General features: G+C 41.9%; 1 protein-coding gene across 1 annotated transcript; it reads left to right on the top strand.

Annotated features, from left to right (window-relative positions):
- Positions 1–6,208: 6,208 nt before the first annotated feature.
- Positions 6,209–23,754, top strand: LOC118790431 (NLR family CARD domain-containing protein 3-like). Its single transcript, XM_036547346.1, has 8 exons — positions 6,209–6,274; positions 6,808–6,868; positions 7,099–8,872; positions 16,399–16,572; positions 20,053–20,226; positions 20,444–20,490; positions 22,964–23,057; positions 23,103–23,754. Exons 1-8 carry the CDS (start codon positions 6,248–6,250, stop codon positions 23,599–23,601), a joined length of 2,850 nt encoding a protein of 949 aa, XP_036403239.1. The 5' UTR covers positions 6,209–6,247; the 3' UTR covers positions 23,602–23,754.
- The last annotated feature ends 725 nt before the right edge of the window (positions 23,755–24,479 follow it).

Genomic DNA, 24,479 nt, shown 5'->3' on the forward strand with positions numbered 1-24,479 from the left:
GAGAGGACGTATGATCACCCTACTCGAGACACTCAACTGTCCCAGAATATCAGCATCCCTTAAAGATAACAGCTCTTTCAACGTGTTTAACAAGAGACCACATTATAAACCGTTTTAACTCTTACACCAACACAAGCTACATGCCGACTTTAAAAGGGTTTCCAGATTTCAATATGAGGTGGTCGCTTACTTGGGCACTGGGAAATGCATTATGTTTCACAGACATTTTGATACACAGCGCTGTAAAGGTTGTGCTTTTCCATAAGGCGGCGTCAGAGACACATGCAGTATCGTATTACTGAGAAAAACGAAAGTGAAAGGATTTATGCAACTGGAAGAGTTTTTGTAAATATTTTATAAAGAGAGCAGCACCTCAGGAATAATTAGCACCGTAAGGTAAGGCGAATGAATAAAATACAGGCCTATGTAATAGGCTACCATATATATTGCATTGGAGTGTTACGGGCTGGTTTGTCTGTAGCGGAAGACAAGTTTAAAGTTGCGTTTTCTCCAATGGTTCGTAAAGCGACAGATTTAGACTGAATAGGGAAGTAAGAGAAAAGAGCCCAATAAAATTGTGCCATTAAATTCCATCAAATAATGCAAATTCGAAAGACAACACCTTAATTTTTAAATGTAACGTGAATTCCGTAGATGAGGGACTTTTACAGGCGACTGTATTCGCTTAAGAAGCACCAGAGCGGCGCGCTAGGAAGCAACAAGTGTGACGCGATTATTAGCGCAGAGCTTCTTCTAGTGACCTGAAGCGGCTCTTGCCTAAAAATGGATAATAGAAATGTATTACACTGAGTATTTATTATATCGTATTTTAGACACATTCCCTGTGAATGTGTAGGCCTATATTCCGCTACTGTGACGGATACAACTGGAATCGTGCATCAAATACATCAACTGGAAAATGTTTAAAATGGCTGAACTCTATACTGTTTCAGTTTGAGTTACATGCACTTTCGGTGTCTAAAAGCTTATTTCAAACGAACGTAACTCGCAATGTGCAAACACTTGAGTATGAACAATTTGCGCTGCAGAGCTTGAACACCGTTACCCAAGACGTGCGGGGTTGTGGGAGAGTTTGCTGTAGGAGGTGAAGTCAAGCAAAGGGGATTCAAAGGTGGTGTCTTTGTTATTGGACATTCGCGAACTTAACCTAAATTATGGAGCTGAAAAATGGTTCGGAATATCAGATGTAATGTGTTTCTCATAAATACGTTATTAAACTCTATAGAACACTTCTAGAACACACTGAGTTTGGTTACAGCTACATTATCCGAACAACAGCGGGCGCATTAAAAAAGTAAACGTACTGAGTCTTGTTTAGTTATACTTTAACGGGCTTACACAAGGAAGTAGCCTACAGTCTGAGTGTAGGCATCCGCCTTTTAAAGGCGAGTTTTGACATTGATTTGAAAAGTCTTCATAACAAGAATTTGCACAAATTTCATCTTAATGCAAAAGTTTAGTTTACAATTTTGAAAAGAAATTGTTTACAATAGCTTTTGTTTATTTATTTATTTATTTATTTATTTATTTTACCTCAGCTATCGTCAAGGAATCGTGTACAGTCATAATTTGTTTTCATTCAAACTATGTTCAAAATATCTTGACAGTATCGAACTGTGAATTCAGTATCGTTTATTGAACCGAACCGTGAGCTGAGTGTATCTTATTAAATGAAATGAAACATTAAAACGTTTTAATGTAAAATGTCTACCATTGACAACCCGACTGAACATTACATGGATGTGATAATAAAACAGACACATGTAGCATTAATGTTGAACCTGGGCACTTGGTACTTGAAAATGAGGTAAAATGTTACATAGTCCTGACACAGACCAAACCAAGCCAGAGGAGCCTGGGGAGGGGGGCGTGGCCTCCAAAATGAATGCTGAAGAGGATGGAGAGGAGGGGGGCGTGGCCTCTGGAATGCACCACGCCCTCAGTGGAGCAATGGACCCACCCAGCAAAAGGTGAGGAGAAACTGTGTGTGTGTGCGCGTGTGTGTGTGTGTGTGTGTGTGTGTGCGTGCGTATGTGTGTGTGCGCTCGTATGTGTGTGTGCGCACGTGTGTGTGTGTGTGTGAGTGTGTGTGTGTGCAGGTGTCAAACACTGTCACATGTCACAGACATGATAGGGATCAGGAGGAGCTATGCTGAGTATTTCAACACTGTATACTTATGTGTGCATAAATTGACGGAAAAACTATGTGAAGCTTAACGTCCTGTCTCCATGTGCTGTTACCAGGGTCAGACTGCAGAGATCAGAGTCACCGGTGCCCAGCTGTCAGTCTGTGAAGAGCGACTGGTCCATGGACCATCCCGTTGGGTTTAGTGATGAACATCACCCCCATGAGTCAAGGTGAGGTCACTTTGGCCAAGACAGAAGTCTCAGCGGGTTAATGGAAGCCCGGTGTACCAAGATCTTACCTGAGATTTGAGCGAGCTTTGGATAAATGTGGTGCACCTGCTTTTGCTTGAGTCTGATCTGCTCCGTGGTTGATGACATCAGAAGAGGAAGCACATGGTCAGGCTTGTTTAAGATGACATTTAAAAACCCAGCAGATGGTTGAAACCTTTCAGCACTCAGCTCAATGAATTGATACAGTGCCGCTTGAATGAAGTGTAATGTGTTATGATTCTTCCATTTTCTTCATATCATGAATTGAAAACACATGCTTTAAAAAACATTTTCACCAATATTTATTTAACTTGTCTTTTATGTCAGATTTGAGAGTATATTTAAACAGATGTAGGGCATGAAATATTCAACAGATGCTGCGGGCTTCACAAGGCACATTAGACATGAATGTAGCCAGTTAGCTAGCTAGCAAACTCAGGAGCTTTGTCAATTTGCAGCATCTAACTTGACTAGTTAGGTAAGTGGATGGAAATAAACTAACTAGCTAACTAGCGCTGTTAACTGTTTAACTAGCCTCATATTTAGCTATCTTGTGAGGTAGCTGGTTGAAAGTAGGATTACCCAGGTAACTAGCTGGCATGGGAAATACAAGACTATCTAATGCCTTTAATACCCTTTTAATGAAATGTCTTAATTTTACTAGATGCAAAGAGTGTTATTTGTTTCACTGGGACTTGGGTAACATTACTCTGGCCTTCCCTCCTGCATAGTCATAAATTGAGGAAGCTTTGAAGTGATGTGGCAGGAAAATTAAGGAGAAGCAGAAGATAAGGAAAAAAGGGCCAAGGTTCCAAGTTTTGGCCTTCATCGTATGTTCGTACGATGTTGTATCTAAATGATGTCCGTTTAAATGAGGTCATATGGTACATAAGTACATGTCTGTAATGAGCCAGACTTCAGACTCATTGAGATGTATTTTTTTAGGAAATGCCAGAAGTAGCCAAAGTGTAGGCGTTGTATATGTATGGGGTATGCCCATAAATTGGTGCTTGACATACGTTTCATTCCAGTATGAATGTCAACATTTTACGGATGTATTTGTGAATGGTGTGTCTAAATGTAGTGCTTTATAGATGAGTTGAATACACTTGGGTGCACAGAATAAATCCCAAGACCAGATTTCATCCATAAATAACAGTATTCAGACTCTGAATTCATTTCAGAGTTCAGTCACATTGAAAATGTGGAGGAGAAATGGCAATAATGATGTGAATTGAAACCATTCTTACCTTACCAGAAGCAAAATAAAAGTATAGCAAATAATTTTAACATGCTGTGACCTTGAACAGGGAAGAAACTGAGATCTTCAGCTGCTTTGAAAGCAAACCTGATTTGTATTTGTCATCTTGGAAGCTTATCTGTAACTTCAAAAAGATAATAACGTGTGTTTTGATCCTCCAGTTCTTTCATTTAATACATATATAACAGCTATGCTGAGTATTTCAACACTGTATACTAATGTGTGCATAAATTGACGGAAAAACGATGTGAAGCTTAACGTCCTGTCTCTGTGTGCTGTTACCAGGGTCAGACTGCAGAGATCAGAGTCACCGGTGCCCAGCTGTCAGTCTATGAAGAGCGACTGCTCCATGGAGCAGCCCATTAACCTTAGTGATGAACGTCACCCCCATGAGTCAAGGTGAGGTCACTTTGGCCAAGACAGAAGTCTCAATGGGTTAATGGAAGCCCAGTGTACCAAGATCTTACCTGAGATTTGAGCGAGCTTTGGATAAATGTGGTGCACCTGCTTTTGCTTGAGTCTGATCTGCTCTGTGGTTGATGACATCAGAAGAGGAAGCACTTGGTCATGCTTGTTTATGATGACATATAAAAGTCCAACATATGATTGAAACCTTTCAGCACTCAGCTCAATGTATTGATACAGGGCCACTTGAGTGTATGGTAATGTGTCATGATTTTTCCATTTTTTCATTTCCTGAATTAAAAGTGCATAACTGAAAAAAACATTTTCACTTATATTTACTTTTGTTGTCTTTTATGTCAGACTGAAGAATATATTTAATCAGATCTAATACATCAGATGTTGAGGGCTTTATAAGGCACATTACTCATGAATGTAGCTATTTAGCTTGCTATCACGCTCCAAATCCTTGTCAGTTTTAATGATCTTATCTGGCTTGGAAGGTAGCTAACTGGCTGAATATTAACTGGCTAGCTATCTAGCAGTGTTTACTATTGAGCTGGCCAGACAGCTAGTGAGGTGGTTGGCTGAAAGTAGAATTACATGCGTTACCAGCTGGAATGTTAAATACTAGGCTGACTATTGGTTTTAATGCATTCAATGAAAAATCAGATTTTTGAAATTTTCCTGGATTGAGGGATTGTTATCTATTTTTCAGGAGATAATTTTACTTTTATGTTAATTTCTCTGGCTCTCCCTTCCGCATATTCATAAAGTGACGTCCGTTTGATGTGATGCGGTAGGAACATTTAGAAGGTAGAAAAGAAGATAATTGGGACATAAATTCCAGTGGTTGATGTTTTTACATTTTTAATGTGTTTTATGAGATTTAATTTAACTTCTGTTTATTTAAATGAGGCTATTTAATGTGTAAGTTTTTAATGAGTCAGACAGCAGGCTCACTGTTTTTTTTTTTTTTTTTTGAAAACTACAAGAGCAATCTCAGAACTATTAGAGCATAACTGCCATCCCAGTACAAATGTAAACATATTTGGAATGTATCTGTGAGCTGTGTGTCTGGGGGTACTGTATGTTTTGTATATGAGTTAACTGGTATAATTAAGCTGTTAAATGAAGTATAAGAATATTGAATGGCTTCAATTCGTTTTTTAATTACAAATACTAGACCAAGTTTTGAATTTCACTGAATAGAGGTGTTGTTATGTAGTTAACAGGGAAAGCAGTTGGTTATTAATTTCATAACGCTGGGACATGTCTCCAGCTAGCCTGCAGTACAGCTGAAAATAAAATTTTACACTCAGTTTTCCATCATGCTTCTGTAATGTAGTGCACTGTGGAACTGTTACCATCGTTTCAGTAAAAGTTGTGGACGTTGCTTATCTGTCAGTCCATTCAATGAATCAACAGGGAGCCAGATGGCTGTTCCAGGCACATAATATCTCCCTGTAATATCTCTCCGTCACTACTGTGATGAGCAGAAGAGGTGAAACCTACAGCCCAATAATTTCAAAAGCAATAAATACAGGAAACAGCCTTGGACAAACAGCACACATCCAAACTGAAAAGAATGAGCCCCCCTCTCCAGCCACACACCTGCATTTAAAGCCTGCTGATCAGAGCAGCTGTGGCTCATCAACCAATAGCTGCTTCAGGGTGAGACTCCCTGTCCAACAGGCCTCTGCTCTTTCTCACTTTACAACCCAGTCAGACTTCAAACAGTCTGGTGTCTCACTCGCGCTGGTCCAAAGTCAGACTGAGTGTGTCTGTAACCATGTGCTCTTCATGATGATTAAATGAGCTGGTGAGATGATCAGATAAATGTGTATAAATGATAGGCAACAGAGGCAACACTGGAACATAAAGAGCCTTCTGTTTGCTCTGTCTGCTACATTTGTCCTTAAATCCTACATCCTGGTAGAAAGTCAGTGACTATTTATGAAGCCAAAGCAGCTTCACTTCTGGTAAAATACTCTTTGGAAATAATGAAACTCCATGATGCTTTTGAGCAGCTGTATAATCATATAATGATATTTTGAGCTTGTTTTTCCTTTAGTCGTTTTGCTGTTGTAGCACTGATTAAATGTGTATTCCTGTGTCTGCAGTGAGCTGTCAGAGCTCCAGTCCAGCTCTGCAGTGTGTGAGCAGATGAGCCAGCAGAGACTCTGCCAGCAGGTAAAGGACTTCACTCATTCACCTGAATCTACCTGTACCTGGAGTCACTCATTCACCTGAGTCTGCCTGCACCTGGAGTCACTCATTCACCTGAGTCTGCCTGCACCTGGAGTTACTCATTCACCTGAATCTGCCTGCACCTGGAGTCACTCATTCACCTGAATTTACCGGCACCTGGAGTCACTCATTTACCTCTGTCTGTAACTGGATTCATCCATTTGGCTAAATCTGTCCTGGTGTCACTCATTCATCTGACTTATTCACTGACTGGCTGGATTGTCTGTCCTTTAAACCCTCATTCATCTGAATCTGGCTGTCCAGTATTAAGACATTCACCTGTCTGTGTCACATACTCACTCATTCATACCTTTGTTCATTCATTCATCTGGCCTTACTGAAAAAAAAAGCTTTAATGTTTCTCCCGGTAATATTTTGAAATTTGTTTTCTATAAGATTTTTCTTCGTTTTCATATAATCTTTTTCATTCTGTATTCTTAAGCTCTGGTTTAAATGGTGTCTTTATTTCTCTGCAGTCCATGATTGTAGATGCTTCACCCCTGTGTTCCAATGATCAGGACCTGGAAGCAGAAAACAGTAAGTTGTTTTTTACTCCATTTTTCTTACAAATAGAAAAGGGTTATATGAACAGGGTCATCTTTTAGAAAACATCACCAATTTATCTCACCCACACCATCACTAAACACAAACACATCACTGCTGTTTAATAACACACCCTATGGCACGCTACTGCTGTTTAATGACACATAATACTCTCACACCCTTCAGCAACAGTCTGTTCTGAAAATGTGCCCATTTTCATGCAGGAGTCCAAAAGCAGCTGAAATCCAGTCTGAAGAAGAGGTTTGAGTGCATATTTGAAGGGGTTGCAACATCAGGGTGGCATACCTTCCTCAACAATATTTACACAGAGCTCTACATCATAGAGGGGGACAGTGAGGGAATCAATAATGAACACGAAGTGTGGCAGATTGAGACAGCATCCAGGAAACAGACCACAAAATACACTGCAATCAACTGCAATGACATCTTTAAACCCTTACCTGGACAAGAGAAACCCATCAGAACTGTGCTGACGAAGGGGATCGCTGGCATTGGAAAAACAGTCTCTGTGCAGAAGTTCATTCTGGACTGGGCAGAAGGAAAAGCCAATCAGGATGTTCGACTCATGTTTGTTCTTCCTTTTCGGGAGCTGAACTTGATTAAAGATGAACAGTACAGTCTGCTTGGGCTTCTGCAGGTCTTCCACCCTGAAACAAGAGGGATTGAAAACATTCAGTCTGAAGTTGACAAAGTTTTGTTCATCTTTGATGGTCTGGATGAAATCAGATTTCCCTTTAATTTCCAACACACCAATGTATTGTCTGATGTAACAGAGACATCCTCAGTGGATGTGCTGCTGACAAACCTCATTAAGGGAAATCTGCTTCCCTCTGCTCTCCTCTGGATCACCTCCCGGCCGGCAGCAGCCAATCAGATCCCTTCTGAATACGTCCACCGTGTGACAGAGATACAAGGTTTCAATGACTCACAGAAGGAGGAGTACTTCAGGAAGAGATTCAATGATGAGAACCAGGCCAGCAGAATTATCTCTCACATGAAATCATGCAGGAGTCTCTACATCCTGTGTCACATACCAGTCTTCTGTTTGATTTCTTCAACTGTTCTGGAGCGACTGTTTGGTGAAGCTGACTGTGGAGAAATCCCTAAAACTCTGACTGGAATGTACACCCACTTCCTGCTCATTCAGTCCAACATCAAGAATCAGAAATATCAGGGAAGAAATGAGACAGATCCACAAAAGCTTCTGGGGCTGGATAAAGACATGATTCTGAAACTGGGGCAGCTGGCTATCCAACACCTGGAAAATGGCAATCTCACATTCTATGAAGAGGACCTGAGAAAGTGTGGCATTGATGTCACTGAGGCGTCAGTGTACTCTGGGGTGTGCACAGAAATCTTTAAAGAGCAGTCTGTGCTGTATCAGAAGAAAGTGTACTGCTTTGTGCATCTGAGCATCCAGGAGTATCTGGCTGCTTTGTCTGTGTTTCACTCATATGCAAGCAAGAATGTAAAGGCATTGAAGTCCATTTTTGGTCAAAAATCTGAAGTCACTCAATTGTATCACTTGCACAAGAGAGCTGTTCAGCAGGCCTTGGAGAGTAAGAATGGGCACCTGGACCTTTTCCTACGATTCCTTCTTGGCCTCTCACTGGATTCCAATCAGAACCTTCTCAAAGGCTTTCTGACACAGACAGGAAGTAACTCAGGCAGCATCAAGAAGACAGTCAAGTACATAAAGAGTTTGGAGAGAGATGATGCTTCCCCAGAGAGGTTCATCAATCTGCTCCACTGTCTGGCTGAACTGAACGATCATTCACTCATGAAGGAGGTTCAAAAGTTCCTGAGCTCAGGAAGTCGTTCTGGTGAAAGGATCTCACCTGTGCACTGTTCTGCCCTGGCCTATATGCTCCTGATGTCAGAGAAGGTGCTGGATGAGCTTGACCTAAGGAAATACAACACCTCAGATGAGGGGCACAGGAGACTGGTTCCAGCTGTGAGGTGCTGCAGAAAGGCTCTGTGAGTATTAACACGAGTATCTCCTTTCAAACATACCATGGTTATCCTGAAAACATGCTTGTTAGAATATGATAGTGTACATTTAGCTGTACCATGTTGCTATATAATCAAAATCTCATTTGATTTTCCTTTTAATGCTTAAACAATTGCACAATCACAAATTAAAAAAAAAATCAAATAAAACTATTATGGACATTTATAGAGTTCATATTAAACTGTTTGTATAGGCAAGAAAGTGGCAAAATAGTTGAGAAATATGGCCTGTGTCCACTTTAATGTTACATTGGAATATTGAATTGTTGAGTGGAATTAATTTGTACATTTTCCCTAAACATCATGCCATCCTATTTCTTGGGAGTGGATAAAATCTTTTCTCTGCATTTTATTCAGAATAAAAATGTTGTCTAGAATACGCAACATTCGCAGGTTGGATTATAAATATGTGTCACTACTTTATTACGGACCACCAGATATGTTCATTATATCTGCTGTTGCTGCTACAGCTGTAATGTAGGGCGGCATCATTAGGATCTAGGGGCATCATTTATAAAATGTGCCTGCTCCCAAATTTCATGCTAAATTTTGCATGTGCAGAAAGCCATGCCAACGTTTTGACTTAAAAACCTTGATGTGAGAATGTGCGTACTTCAGTGCAGACTTCAGACCAAGCGTACAAATAATCCTTTTGGCTGAACAGGTGTGTTACAGATATGAGTTTTCCTCTGTAAACATGACCCTCTGAAATAGCAGAAAAGACAGGCTTAAAAGAAGTGGAAGATGTACCTGTTCAAGCGATAGCACTGTGTGAAATACACAGGCAAATTTTCAGTAAAACTCTGTACTGCAGGTAGTGATAACTTTCAGAAATAAATATTCTGCAGAAACATTCTACATGAGTATCATTCATATTAATACTTGATGCAATTCAAGCAATTTATTAACAGGTTTTTGGTACGGCTGGATGTAAATATTCGACTATTTGGATATTCGTTTGTTGGGTAGGTATTTGGTTTTCAATTTTGAGATTTGGATATTCGTTTTTTTTTTTTTTTTTGCTAAATGTAGGCTATCAATAAAGGTGAACTGCAAAACACATTTGTCAGCACATTCTTGCACTATATTTATACTTTTTAATTGCACTGTTAAAATGTGGAAATATATACCATCTCAGCTTGGGCGCCTGACATCCCTCTCACTTACAACAGTGAACGTCACGGTGATGGGAAATAAAAAGTAGCTGGTGACCGCCGAGCTCGTGCTTTGGGACTTGAACGGAGGGTCTAATTGTTTCGACCGCCCCCCTAGCTAAGTTTGTCACCCTGGGAGGATGCTAGCTGCAGCGATGCCATGCTTCTCTCTGCTTCCAGTGGGGCGCGAGACCATTTTTAAATACCGCGGCTCCGTAAGCAGTGATGGCGATGAGTGTATAGGATGGGTTAAATGCAGAGGACACATTTCATTTCAGTGTATGTGGGTAGTGAGAAATGACAATAAAGAAATTATAAATAAATATAAATCTTATAAATATAAATCTCAAATCTTTGTTTTGTTGGAGCTAGTGTGCTGTTTCTGCGCTTCTGTTTCACAGCGCTTTGTCAGCCGTTGTCTCAGATTCGGAGCCTATTATTATGAGCATTTATGTAGGTCTATAATTTATCCATGGTAAGAAAAAATGTCACAAGCTGTTATTATTTCACAAAAAGTGCATAGATAGGGCCTCGTTCAATCAAACCCCTCGGGATTCAGGGCTCCAGACTGCGACCATTTAGTCGCATTTTGCGACCATTTTTGGAGAAAGTGCGACTAAATTTTATAACTAGGCGCACCAGTGCGACTTGCAAATATGCCCGCATATGCCAACATTTTTTGAGAGTGTGCAAGTTAAAATTTCACGTGGTCGCATTTGTGCGAGTGCATGATGATCATTTTGGTGCCCTTCCCGCACGGGTACTGTTAGCCATTGTGGTTGAAAGTAGTACTTTTTCTTCACAGGCTTAGTCGGTCTCTCCCTACCTGCACTCTCCCTGCCTGTACACACGCACTGATGGTGAAACGTGCGAAACGATCCATTGCTGTTATCCTGTTGCAAAGATGAAGCGGTCTATAGCTGATTATTTTAATCCTTTCGCACATAACTTATTTTATGCTATGTAGCACGAGTAACCTTACATGGTTCGTTATGTTTTCACTAGCATTATTACGTAAGTAAGTAGTGCTGTAATTGCAGTAAAGTTAATGAACAGTGATCGCTTATCTCATGGTTGCATTTAATGTATTTGTTTAGTTGTTTTTTGTACTGTAATGACAGGAAGGTCACTGAACAGATATTTCTTTGTGTACATTTGTTAAGTTGAGGTTCTTCTCTGACTACATACCTCATTCTGACTACATTCTGTAAACATGATTGAAAAAGCACCATTTCATTTAAAATGTGACACTGGTAACAGCACATTGTAGTTTCTGTATTTATTACAGTTAAAATGGGGGGACATGTGAATAATTGTGTTGCAAATCGATTTATGATGGGCGCCCCTAAATTTTCTGCTTGCGCTCCTAAACATTTCAGTGAGGGGCTACAGTGCTCCTGGTAAAAAAGTTAGTCTGGAGCCCTGGGATTACAAGCATGCATAAAACACACCAAATCTTTTGGAAAATGTTTTTTTTATTAACAAATAACAATACAAGCAACAATACTGTAGAATAACAGAATCCTTAAAAATTAATTCCTTTATTTAAATGGAAAGACACATGTTGCAGCGCTATGCCGTCTATCTCAGCCGAGAACGGAGAAATGTGTGGCTGAGTCCTTCCCGAGTCATCCTCAGCCCACCCCCAGAAAATGGTATTCAGGACAGCCCTAGTTTTTGGATTGATCCACAATTAATAAATGAAAGATAATGTAATTTTGACTGATGTGGTAGCATGGCTATGAAAAACAAATTATTTTCACTGGTGTGACAGTTTAACAAAGACATGATATCCCTGTGTGTATCTGTACTATCTCTACTGTAGATGTGTGTTTTTGCTCCACTTAATGCACTAGCACTTTCGGAGGATGTGGTTAATGGTACTTTACTCCATGAGTGTGCATTCAGAGATTAGGCAGACTTTATGGTGCATGAGTATGAATGGTACAGCACTGCTTCTTCCTATATATTTGCATGCTGTTGATCCCAGCACTGGAGAGCCCAACTAGATGCAATACTGCTGTACAAGTGCAGAGGCAAGTCCTCTCCACCTGTGGTTTTCTGGCCACAGGGAGCTTTCAGAGGGAGCCCAGTGACAGGTCTGCATGTCCCCATCACTAAGAGGCATTATGGCTGATGCACAGAGCGGCATCATTCACAACACAAACACAATATACTCACTTCCTCTGCACTGCAGAAACACACATCACAATATACTCACTTCCTCTGCACTGCTGAAACACACATCACAATATACTCACTTCCTCTGCACTGCAGAAACACACATCACAATATGCTCACTTCCTCTACACAGCGGAAACACACATCAACAGGACATCAAAGGGAATTTACAGTCTGTATTTTTCATGAGTGCCTCTCTCAGTGTGTAGGCATCTTCATCTCCTCAGCTGTTCCTTTTGTTAGAACAGCTTCATTTTAAGGAATTGGAATCTCCGTTCCTCAGTGTTTAAAGATGTTGAGGGGAAGTAAAACAAAATCTGTGTTAAAATAGTTTAAATGGCAGTTAGTCTGGAAAAATTTAACATATCAAATTGATGTGAAAAGCTTCACACCATCTACAAGGAAAATAATGAAATATGACATCTTTCCCTTTAGATGTGTGATTTTTTCACACATCTGTTTAAGACTCTTCTTAGATCTGACTCCCTACATTTGTATAAGTGGTGGCATGTATAATTCCTTTGGTCCCATTCTTACTCTTAGATCCAATTACATGTCAGTATCTTGAGTGCTGGCACCTGGACACCTTGTACTTTTCATTTAATGTTAAAGTGAGTTTTTGCAGCAGGACTGATTTGCGATTGATGTCCTCAATCGGCATTCCTGCATTTTTCACATTCAATATGAGCAGTAAAAACATGTCAGAAGATTGACACAGCATTTTCCTCTTATTGTAAATACCGTCATTCTCCTTGTTCATGCTGAAAGGCGATTGTCCAACCTTAGTCCCACAGAGAAACATCCTGCTATTTCCTTGGCAATGTTACACCTGAGCTCTGGCCTAGGAGTCAGAACTGAGCAGGAGATTTGAGAGTCTCTCACCACACCGCCAGGCCGATTTGTGCTTGTGAGAGTGTGGTGGCGATCTTGCTGATGGGAATGCCGGGTTGTGGGGATGGAAGCAGCAGCAGCAGGTGGCTGGGTTATCAGGAACCTCAGGAGTAGCAGAGAGTCTCACAGCAGCAGCACTGCAGGCAGATGCAGTAGCAGTGATGGAGGATTTAGTCCTGGGAGGAGGACCAACACTTCCACAGACACGGCACCACAATCAGTGCTGGGATGGTCACTGCTGTAAAAGTCATTAAAATCAGTCAGATCATTCATTCAAAACATTTAAAAGCTTTTAAGGGTTTTTGATACAAATAAAAAACAACAGGTGATAACTTTTCCCTCAGAGACATTTTGAAGTAGAAATGTTTTTGTTATAAAGAATGTTTGATTATAAGTGCTTTTTTCTGTCTTTCTATCTTTTCAGACTCAGTGGCTGTGACCTTACAGGCGAGTCCATTGAAATTGTGGCCTCAGCTCTCCAGTCAGCCACCTCACCCCTGAGAGAGCTGGACCTCAGCAAGAATAAGCTGGGAGAATCAGGAGTGAAGCTGCTGAGTGCTGCACTGATGAGTCCAAACTGTAAACTACAGACTCTGGATCTCAGCTACTGTAACCTGGGAGAATCAGGAGTGAAGCTGCTGAGTGCTGCACTGATGAGTCCAAACTGTGAACTACAGACTCTGAGGTGAGTGATGCTGTTTGAGAATCCTGATTCATCAGCATTTTTCACTGAATTCATATTTTAAGTGATGCCTGAAAGATTCCATGAAAATTAGAAATATGGATCCTTCTTAGTTTTGACTTCAACTGGTCAGTAATATAGAAGTAAATGTTTGTACGCTGAGGTTGAGTAACCCCTGACTGGCCGTCATTCTCTCATGAGTGTGTTCAGCCAACTGTGAGAAAAGACCCAGGGCCAAATTTACTAAAGGATTCTGTGTGCAGTGCTGGCAGTAAAGGCTACAGAAACATTTGGGAGGAAAGGGTTAAAACTGCTCAGTTAATAGATACTTGCTTTTGCGCAATAGATCTTCCATTTTGTTAAAGAGTTTATATGGTCTGTCAGTTTGTATCAGATCTATTAATTGTCATTTATTCAGGAATTTAGAATTTGGTTTTGTGGGCACATGAACAAGTTGCATGAGGTTTAAAACATCATATATTGTATTCCTTTCATGGAATCAGATGCTGATGATAATCAGTCCCGGTTTAAATCCCCCATAAGAAGAAATTCTGAATGGTTAAACTCAGCCAGTCGACCGGACCGCAATCTTTGACCATCACATGACAATTACATGACTTATAAAAACCAAAAGTGCTTATGTGTTTGTTACTGATTAGGTAACTGTTGTGCTGCATTTTATGTTCATTATGTTACGTAACTACTCAGCATAGTGATGCACTTATTTGTAAGTTGCTCTGGGTAAGAGTGTCTGCTAAGTGAAGTAATGTAATGTTCACATTGACTGGGACTTGAATCTACATTTGTATTTGTTTATTAGTCATCTATATAAACACACATACAGTTCTCAAGCAAAGGCATTTGAAAGTATTGCTGAACTCTGTATGTCTGTGTTCGTCAGTGTTTGATGATGAGGGGATGTACATTATTGTCATTCAGCACACACTCTTTCCAGAGCGACTTCCACAGGTTACAGCTTTACATGTTATCCATCTATACAGCTGGATATTTCCTGGAGCAACTGTGACTGCCCAAGGGTACAGCAGCAGTACCCATTCAGGGAATCGAACCAACAACCTTTCAGTTACGAGCCCTGCTCCTTACCACTACGGAAACACTGCAGCCCATTGTGTGTCGTTTGTAAGGGATGTAAAACAAAATCTCTGTTCAAAACAGTTTAAATGGCAATTAGTCTGTCAAAATGTAAATGTAAATGTAAAACCAAATAGAGCAATTTATTTGTGAAACGCTTCACACCCTCACAAAGAAAAATAAATCTCGTAAATACCATCAGTCTCCTTGACTTTGCTGAAAGACGATTCCCTCTTGACGCAACCCTGTTTTTGGAATCACCTGTTGCACGTTAGGCTTGTCTCACTGCAACAGCCTCTGGACACTGAGGCAAATGCAATCCTCTGATACACTCACATGCAGCCAGCAGCTATTATTCACACTGCATGTAACACAGTGTACTACTGTGAAGTGGGCCATAGGTGGGACTCCACTTGTGTGATCTGAGCATGTAAATGCTCCTTTATCCAATCAGATATTCCAAGCAAATGTGGGGTAACAATGATGTGTCTGCAGGGGATGATGGTATATGGTTAGACTCTTTTAAGGTGCTTTCAGATAGGACCCGGTGGGCGCAGCACTGCGCTAAAGAACCCATTCATTTCTATGTGTTTGCGTGGCGCAAGAGCGCATCGGCGCTCCGCTGAGCTGAGCACAGCGCAAGGCCGCGCCTGCCGTTAAAAAATGTTCAACTTGGCTGCAGCGCCCTGTGACGTCAACTCGGCGCGTCCGATTGCAGAGAACCTGACAGCTCCTTGCAGACAGGTCCGCAGAAAAATGGAGGAGAAGCTGATATTGGCGGTGTCCAAGTACCCTGAAATCTGCAATACTAGTTTAAAAACATACAGGGACATAAACAGAAAAGACGTGATTTGGAAAGAAATTTCCAACAACCTAGGCAGGTGTGTTTAAAAAGCGGTAGAAACGTGATGTTTTCTATTTTCATAATAAAATGTTTGCCTAGCCTACAGGAAAATCTAGCCCTCTCTTGCCATCAGTATATGTTTATCAGCACAACTAAAGCCAGAGCTTTTCACAGAGATGCAGAAAGATACATGGTACTTCCAAAACCGCTGCTCGAAAAACCAGCCTCTGCTACTACCTGCTAACCACTTCCTGGAAGTCTTTTTGGTTGCCTAGTAACTGGCGCCCACGATTTCCCCGTGTCCTATCTGAAAGCACCTTTAGGGATTTCCTACAGAAATAACCACAAAGTCTTTTAAACAGACTTGTGAATCTGAACTCTTCTAGAACTCTTCTAACTGATCAACAGATCAGTAAAGCACAAAAACTCTCTCTCCCCCTGTCTTTATACAGTATGTATACTGTGTATATATATAGAGAGAGCGATAATGAAAGGTATCAAATACAGTTTTGTACTGAATTAATTTGTTGAAATGCAGACAATGCTGTTCACCACAGGCTTGTTCTGTCATAGTAGCAGAAAAGGTATCAAATTTGAGGAGTGTGTGTATTTATATAATGAGCAGAGATTTTGTCTCTTTTTTCCACAGATTGGGTTGCTGTAATCTCACAGAGGGCTGCTGTGATGATCTGGCCTCAATCCTGCGCTCACACCACTCAGAGCTGAGAGAGCTGGAGCTGAGAGACAATGATCTGCAGGATTCAGGAGTGAGAGCGCTCTCTGCTGGACTGGAGGATCCACACTGTAAACTACAGAGACTGGGGTGAGGAGCATAATAATGTACAGTTAACTCCTGATTATCTAGGCTAATGGAATGGAGTCATGGCACAGATAATCAACAAAATGTTACTTTAATCTTTTTATGTATATCTACCATTTAAATAAAGAAATAACCTTTAGTTTGAAATAACATGCTCTTAGAAGATGCACAGTACAACAAATCCAAAGTTTCCATTTGAATGGCTGGTGAGTGTTAGACTGAGCCCTTCCCCCAACTCTCCCATGTGACTGGAAGGGTCTAAAAGCACTCTGCACTAGCTTAGCACGTAACTCAGTATCTTACTGACCTCTTGTAATACTTCTGGATAACTACGCTTAGCATAGCGATGCACTTATTTGGAAGTCACTCTGGGTCAGCGTCTGCTAAATAACATAATGCAATGTAATGTAAAAATAGCAGAAAAAATCAAATACATGAAGTATTAAGGCAGGATAGCTTTGTTAACCAGTACTTCCTATATCTCAGATTCTGTACAATTCATCATTTTAAATGCTGTTGCTAAAGCACACAGGACAGGTAGAAAAGTTCAGCTTGTTCTAATCCCATTGTCCTTTGTAAAATAAATTACTCAGGAATACCCATGTGTCTTTAAGCTTCTATAACTGTCATCTTGACATAAATGTTCTTATTTTTCCATTGTTTAAACTTTTGTCACTGTTAAACAGATGAAATTCAGTTGTCAGTCATTTCAAAGATTGAAAGTTTTTGACCTTCAGTAGTTTGTGTGTGAAATATAGATTCTGAAGTATCATGTCCTTGAGCCCTGCATCTAGCCTAAGTGGTACAAAGCTGTTGATATACACAGTAGATGTTAAGGCTGAGACTCTGGAGGGCAGATCAGATGTTTGTTGTACCCCTTTCCAAACTCTGTAACCAGCCCATAGCCACTCACCCAATGACTCCCTGTGACAAGAGTATATGTGCACATTTAAACTGCATACTGAGCCACCTGGTACTGGCAGTGTCTAGCATCCATACTGTCATTGCACAGAGCTGGGCTGCTGCCAGTAATGATACATTTACATTTACCTTTATTCATTTGGCAGATGCTTTTTATCCAAAGTGACTTACAAGTGAGGCAGAAATGTTAAAGATGAAGTAGTTCTAGACCTTCCAGTTGTTTTGGTGGATCCATCTACCCTACCAGATAAATCTGGATATGAGCTTATCAAGTGAGTTAAACGTGGGTTTGGGCTACAAAAGTGTGTCTGGAAGCGGAACAGGAGTCTGAGGACTAGATTCAGTATAACTGACTCTGCTGTGTCCATTAATGTGAGGGGCAGCATGGACCAGCAGGTCAGATCACCCTTAGTTTTGAGTGAGTGATACCATTCTTAGGCCACCTGAAACACCATGAGGATTTCACCTGGGGAGTAATCAGTGTATTCATCACCAATGCCTGTGTTTTGTCAACATTTACCTTGTAACCTCAGTAAAATCCAAAATTTCCAAAGCCTGTTGTTAGCTTAGAGATTTTTAATTGAAAGGGAAGCATATTTATAAGAGGACATTGTAATGTCTTCACTGTTACTTACTGTTTGTCCTAGGATTTGTCCTAGGTTCTACACTGAGGGGAATGAAAGCAGGGAAGAGGGAAACCCTGCCTTGGGCCCCTGCCTGGCTGGAATGGTTGCTAGAAGCTGTCATTTACTGCTAGCTGTGATTGTGGGGAAGAGTACAGAAGCGGAATGAACTTGATAAAATTCAGACTAAATCCAAGTGTTTGTAATGTTTTAAAAAGAAATGGTGAAGACGCAGGGCCCAGTGCCTTTTAAGCATGCAGTGCTAGTGCCACACATGCTACAGGCTGGGATGTAACATTAAGGAGCCTACGGATATTAGCACGCCGCTGGGGGATGGGGGGTCCTGGCCAACCTGCCCACCCCTCCACCCCGCTGGAAGGAGGCCAGTTTGTTCTGCTGTTGCTCCCAGTCGCTGTCGGCAGATGATGGAGCTGGTTTTGAGCTTGGACTGTAGGTCTCAGCCTGTGCTTGGAACAGGCGTCTTTACTGTCTGAGTCCCGTAAATGTCTCCTCTTAGAATACCTTTGTTTCAGGAGCTTTAAATTCCTCTCCACTCTTTCTGATAATAAAGAGTTAATAGCGTCTCAGCTTCATTGAGCTGGGCTAAGCTGGCAGCAGATGATTTCCCTTAGTGTTGCTGTTCCAGTCTCCTCATTTGCTTTTCCAGTGCTAGACCTCCAATGCTTGGCCTCTCTGAGGGTTTTTACTGATGCATAGGTGACGAGTTTCCCTCTCAGTTTTACTTTGGCTGCCTCACCCGTGATACTAGGTGGTATATCTGAGCTGTGGTTCAACTCCATGTATGGCATAAACGTAGCTCAGATGTGGGCTGGAAAGCTAGTTTCACCTAATATTGAAGTTTTTAATCATCAGTGACCTGAAGAAAAACATTGACCAAAGTCTAAAACTAGATTAAAGGGTGAATGCACCTACATTTTAGTTTGATTGAAAAACAGTTATTTTAAAACATGGATTGTTTAAGTACATTTATCCTCACACTGCCACAGCAAGCAGAGGTCAGTGGTATTTTGTCATGAATATAATGTCGCGAGGTTTATCAAATAATTTCAGTTATTATCTCTAATAACCAAAACTGTATGGGTAAATTGAATCCTCTCTTCTTTATTCATCTATCCCCTGAGTCCATGCACCAGAGATGAAACTGTGGAATCAGTTGCAAATGTGCACTTTTTATTGCATTATTATATTCATAATTAGTAAGAGAACAGTGATGATAATGGGGGTATTGTCCTGTGGAAAGAGATTTAATTAAATATAGCAGCAGGGCATGTTCTCTTTGCATACAATGCACTCTCATCTGGTTGGTCAAGAAGTGACCAGATGTGATGACTAGACCAATTAGAGGAGAGTGCACATTGTATGTGCAGGGAAAGGTCATGTGCTTTACCTAATTACAGTATTGATCAGTTTAACTTCTAATGGCCCGTCCACATTTAAAGCGTTTCGCTTGTCGCCCATCGCTGACAGTTGGTCCGTTGGCGACGTGAATTGGCAGGGTTCCTATGGGAGCGAAGGATATCGTTGACTGACAAGGTATCCTTCGCTCCCCTTGGTAGTCGCCTCAATTGTGTTGCCTCAAAGTTGAGATTTAAACTAATGGGAACCCTCCCACTTCACATAGCCAACTGTCAATTCGCCTGACATCGCTGCAAGTCGCCGAATTTCATTAACATTCCATGGTCTCTCATCGCTTAGTCTCTTCCAGTGTGTATGGGGCTATACTTGTCATTCATGCTTGCTGTTCATTTTTTTTGATGGTCAAATGACATTTTTGCAAGGGTCTAACCCACATGCATTAATATAATTATTGTTCTCTGCTGCAGTCTCCATGTACTGAGTGTCAGATATTCTGGTAATTTCTCCTGCTTTTCCTCCAGAGCTGTGACAGTGAAGAGCTCTTCTCTCCTTCTCTCTGCAGGCTGTCAGGCTGTCTAGTCACAGAGAGAGGCTGTGCTTCTCTGGCTTCAGCTCTGCGTTCAAACCCCTCACACCTGAGAGAGCTGGATCTGAGCTACAACCACCCAGGAGACTCAGGAGTGAGAGCGCTCTCTGCTGGAGTGGAGGACCCCAGCTTTAAACTGGAGACACTGCTGTAAGCAGAGTTCTTCTCCTTCGTGTGTGTAGATGTCTGGTGTGTTAATGGAAAACCTAGTGAGATGTGTAAGATGGTGGCCAGTGTTCTCATCTGATCAGTAGAGTCCTGGCAGTGTGTGGAGCTCTCCCATTGTTACAGAGCCCTGAGTTTCACACACTGCACTTCATAGGCAGAAAGTCTGTGTCTCTCAGTCTCTGTTCTTCTGTTCCTACAGTGTGGACCATGGAGGAGAGATTAGGCTTAATGCAGGACTGAGGAAATGTAAGATACACACACACACACACACACACACACACACACACACACACATACACATGCATACACACGAACGGAAAACACACACACACACAAATGAACAGAACCACACACAAACACACACTCATAAGCACCCCAATCCGTCCCACCCACTTTTGATAAAAAAAAAAAAAAACTTCTGATGAGCAGCATCACATCCCTAGTTATGGTTGGATGTCTGAATGTTTTACATCATCATTTAGCCTACTGTGACGACCATCACAAACTAGGCTACTCGTGGCAAGTGATTGCTGTAGTGTAGCCCACTCAAACACCAAACACACGCATTTCCTGCTGTCTCCCGTTCACCCCGTTTGCTAGCTAGACATTGTAGAGTGTATGCACTGCTATTAACCTCAACATTTTCACTAATTTTTAACCTCAATGTTTTACACAAACACACACAGACACACATACAGATACACACACACACACACACACACACACACACTCTAACATACAGATATACACACACACAGACAGAAACACACACATTCACACACTCACACACACACAGACACACATACAGATATACACACAGAAGCGCACACACACTCACACACTCACACACAGACACAAACACACACATACACACACTCACACACACATACACATACTTACACACACAAACACACACAGACACACATACAGATACACACACACACACACACACACACACTCACACACACAGACACACATACAGATATACACACACACACACTCACACATACTTACAGATGTACACACACACGCACACACACACACACACTCACATACAGATATACACACACACACACTCACACATACTTACAGATGTACACACACACACACACACACTCACATACAGATATATACACACACACACACACTCACACACTCACATACAGATATAAACACACACACACTCACACACTCACATACAGATATAAACACACACACACTCACACACTTACATACAGATATACACACACACACACAAACACACCGAAGCAGAAACACGTGTGTGTATGTGTATTTGCGTGTGTGTATATGTATGCGTGTATGTGTGTGTGTGTGCATGTATATGTGTGTTGGCCCATGTGTATGTATGTGTGAGTGTGTATGTGTGTGTCAGCATGCGTGTATATGTGTACATGTGTGTCAGCTCATGTGTTTGTATGTGTGTGTGTGAGGATGTTTGTGTGTATCTGTATATCTGTGTGTGTGTATGTGTGTTGGTGTTTGTGTGTGTGCGTGCATAAGAGTGAGGTGCATGTGTGTCTGTGTGTGTGTGTATTTGTATGTGAGTGTATGTGAGTGTGTGTGCGAGCGTGCATGCGCAGGCATAGGTGTGTGTGCGCGCACAAGTGAGTGTGTGTATATATGTGTGTGTGGGTGGTTGTGTGTGTGGGTGTATCTGTATGTGAGTGTGTGTGCATGTGTGTGCGTGCGTGTACAGGCATAGGTGAGTGTGCGTGCAGGAGTGAGTGTGTGTGTGTGTGTGTGTGTATCTGTATGTGAGTGTCAGTGTGTGTATGTGCATGCACATACATAGAGTGTGACTGTGTATGTTTGGGTGTTTGAGTGTGTGTGGGCATATGTGTTTGTATGCGTGTGTGTACATCTGTAAGTATGTGTGAGTGTGTGTGTGTGTGTGTGTGTGTGTGCGTGTGAGTATATATTTGTGTATCTGTATATGTGTGTGTGTGTGTGTGCGTTCGTGCGCATGTGTGTGTTAGTCTGTGTGTGTGTGTGTGATTCTGCATGTGTGTGTGTGAGTGTGTGTGTATCTGTGTGTGTGTGTGTGTGTGTGCGCATGCATATGTGTGTGCATGCATGTGCATGTGGGTGGGTGCATGTGTGTGTATGTGTGTGTGTGGATTTGTATGTATGTGTCTGTGCATGAGTGTGTCTGTGTGCAAGTATGTGTGTGTGTGTGTATGTGAGTATGTGTGTGTTCATCTGAGAAAGTGTATGTGTGGGTGAGTGCGCGTGCATTTGTCTATGTGTGTGTGCGTGAGTGTGCTTGTGCGTATGTGTGTGTGTGCATGCATGTGCATGTGTGTGTTCGTCTGTGTGTGTGCATGTGTGTGTTCACGCACGTGTGTGTGTGTGTGAGTTTGTGTGTGTTTCTATGTTTGTATGTGTGCATGCGTGCATGTGTGTGTGTGTCTGAGTGTTTGTGTATCTGTGTGTGAGTGTGTGTGCGTGTTTGTGTGTTTTTGAGTGTGTGTGTGAGTGTGTGTGTGTATGTGAGTGCGTGTGTGTGTGTGTGCGTGCATGTGCAGGCATAGGTGTGTGTGCGCGCACGAGTGTGTGTGTGCATTTGTGTGTGTATCTGTATGCGTATGTCAGTATGTGTGTGTGCATGCACATACATAGGTGAGTGTGTGTGTGTGTGTGTGTGTGTGTGTGTGATGCTGATCTCCTGGTTCTCTTCTAACCTTCTTCCTGTCTGCAGATGCCTGCCAGCTGACACTGGACCCCAACACAGCACACAGAGAGCTGTCTCTATCTGAGGGGGACAGGAAGGTGACACACACACACACAGAGCTGTCTCTATCTGAGGGGGACAGGAAGGTGACACACACACCGGGGAGAGAGCAGCCATATCCTGCTCACCCAGAGAGATTTGACTCCGTGCCGCAGGTGCTGTGCAGAGAGGGTCTGTCTGGGACTCGCTGTTACTGGGAGGCTGAGTGGAGTGGGGGGGCTGATATTGCAGTGGCGTATAAAGGAATCAGCAGGAAAGGAGGAGGGGGTTCTGACAGTGAGTTTGGATACAATGACCAGTCCTGGAGTCTGTACTGCTGTGATGTCGGGTTCTCTGCACGGCACAATAATAACATCACTTCCATACCCGCCCCCTCCTCCCGCTCCTCCCCCTCCTCCTCCTCCTCCTCCTCCCTCTCCACCCCCCCCTCCTCCCGCAGAGTAGGAGTGTATCTGGACTGGCCGGCCAGCACTCTGTCCTTCTACAGCGTCTCCTCTGACACTCTGACCCTCCTGCACACTTTCCACACCACATTCACTCAACCCGTCTGTCCTGGGTTTGGGGTTTGGTATGGCTCCTCAGTGTCCCTGTGCATGCTGGGATAGACCCCTGTATCCTGGAGGAGTGGATGGGATGTTATTCGCTGTTGTCATGACTGCATAAATCTCCACATTAATACTGACAGTGTACAAACACTGAATATGATTTACTTACTATGATTTATTCCAATATTGTAAAGGAGTGATTTATTTTATTAATATTTTAATAACATGTTTTATAAAATCTTTTGCAATATTAGTATGATGCTGAAATAAAGCTGTATGTGTGTATATAGCACATTTATATGGTGTGTTTTGTGGGAGAGGGAGGGTTTAAAATTATCATTTAAATATTCAGCTATTTGTATTTTGTCAGTCACACTTACACACACACACACCACACACACACACACACACACACACACACACACACACACACACTACACACACATTCACACACTCACACACACACACACTCACACACACACACATTCACACACATACTCACACACACACACACTCACACACACACACACCCATACCACACACACGTACACACACACACACACACATACTCTCTAAAACACACACACACGCTCACACAAACACACACACACACACACAAACTCACACACACATACACATACACACACACACACACACACACTCACACACACACCACACACATCACACACATCACACACACACACACACACACACACACACACTCACACACACACACACACCACACACACGTACACACACACACACAAACTCTCTCTCACACACTCACACACCACACTCACACACACCACACACACACACACACACACATACCACACATACGTACACACACACACACACACACACACACACACACACACACACACACACACACACATACACACACACACACACACATACACAAGTTGATCTCCTGGTTC

The sequence above is a fragment of the Megalops cyprinoides genome, chromosome 1 (assembly GCF_013368585.1).
Source record: "Megalops cyprinoides isolate fMegCyp1 chromosome 1, fMegCyp1.pri, whole genome shotgun sequence".
NCBI lineage: Eukaryota > Metazoa > Chordata > Actinopteri > Elopiformes > Megalopidae > Megalops > Megalops cyprinoides.

Excerpts from the sequence above, each read along its gene's own strand:
- LOC118790431 (XM_036547346.1), top strand. The coding sequence starts at position 6,248 with ATGAGCCAGCAGAGACTCTGCCAGCAG. Across the intron at positions 6,869-7,098 it reads GGACCTGGAAGCAGAAAACA|GAGTCCAAAAGCAGCTGAAA; the intron begins GTAAGTTGTTTT and ends ATTTTCATGCAG. Across the intron at positions 23,058-23,102 it reads ACACACACACACACAGAGCT|AGAGCAGCCATATCCTGCTC; the intron begins GTCTCTATCTGA and ends CACACCGGGGAG.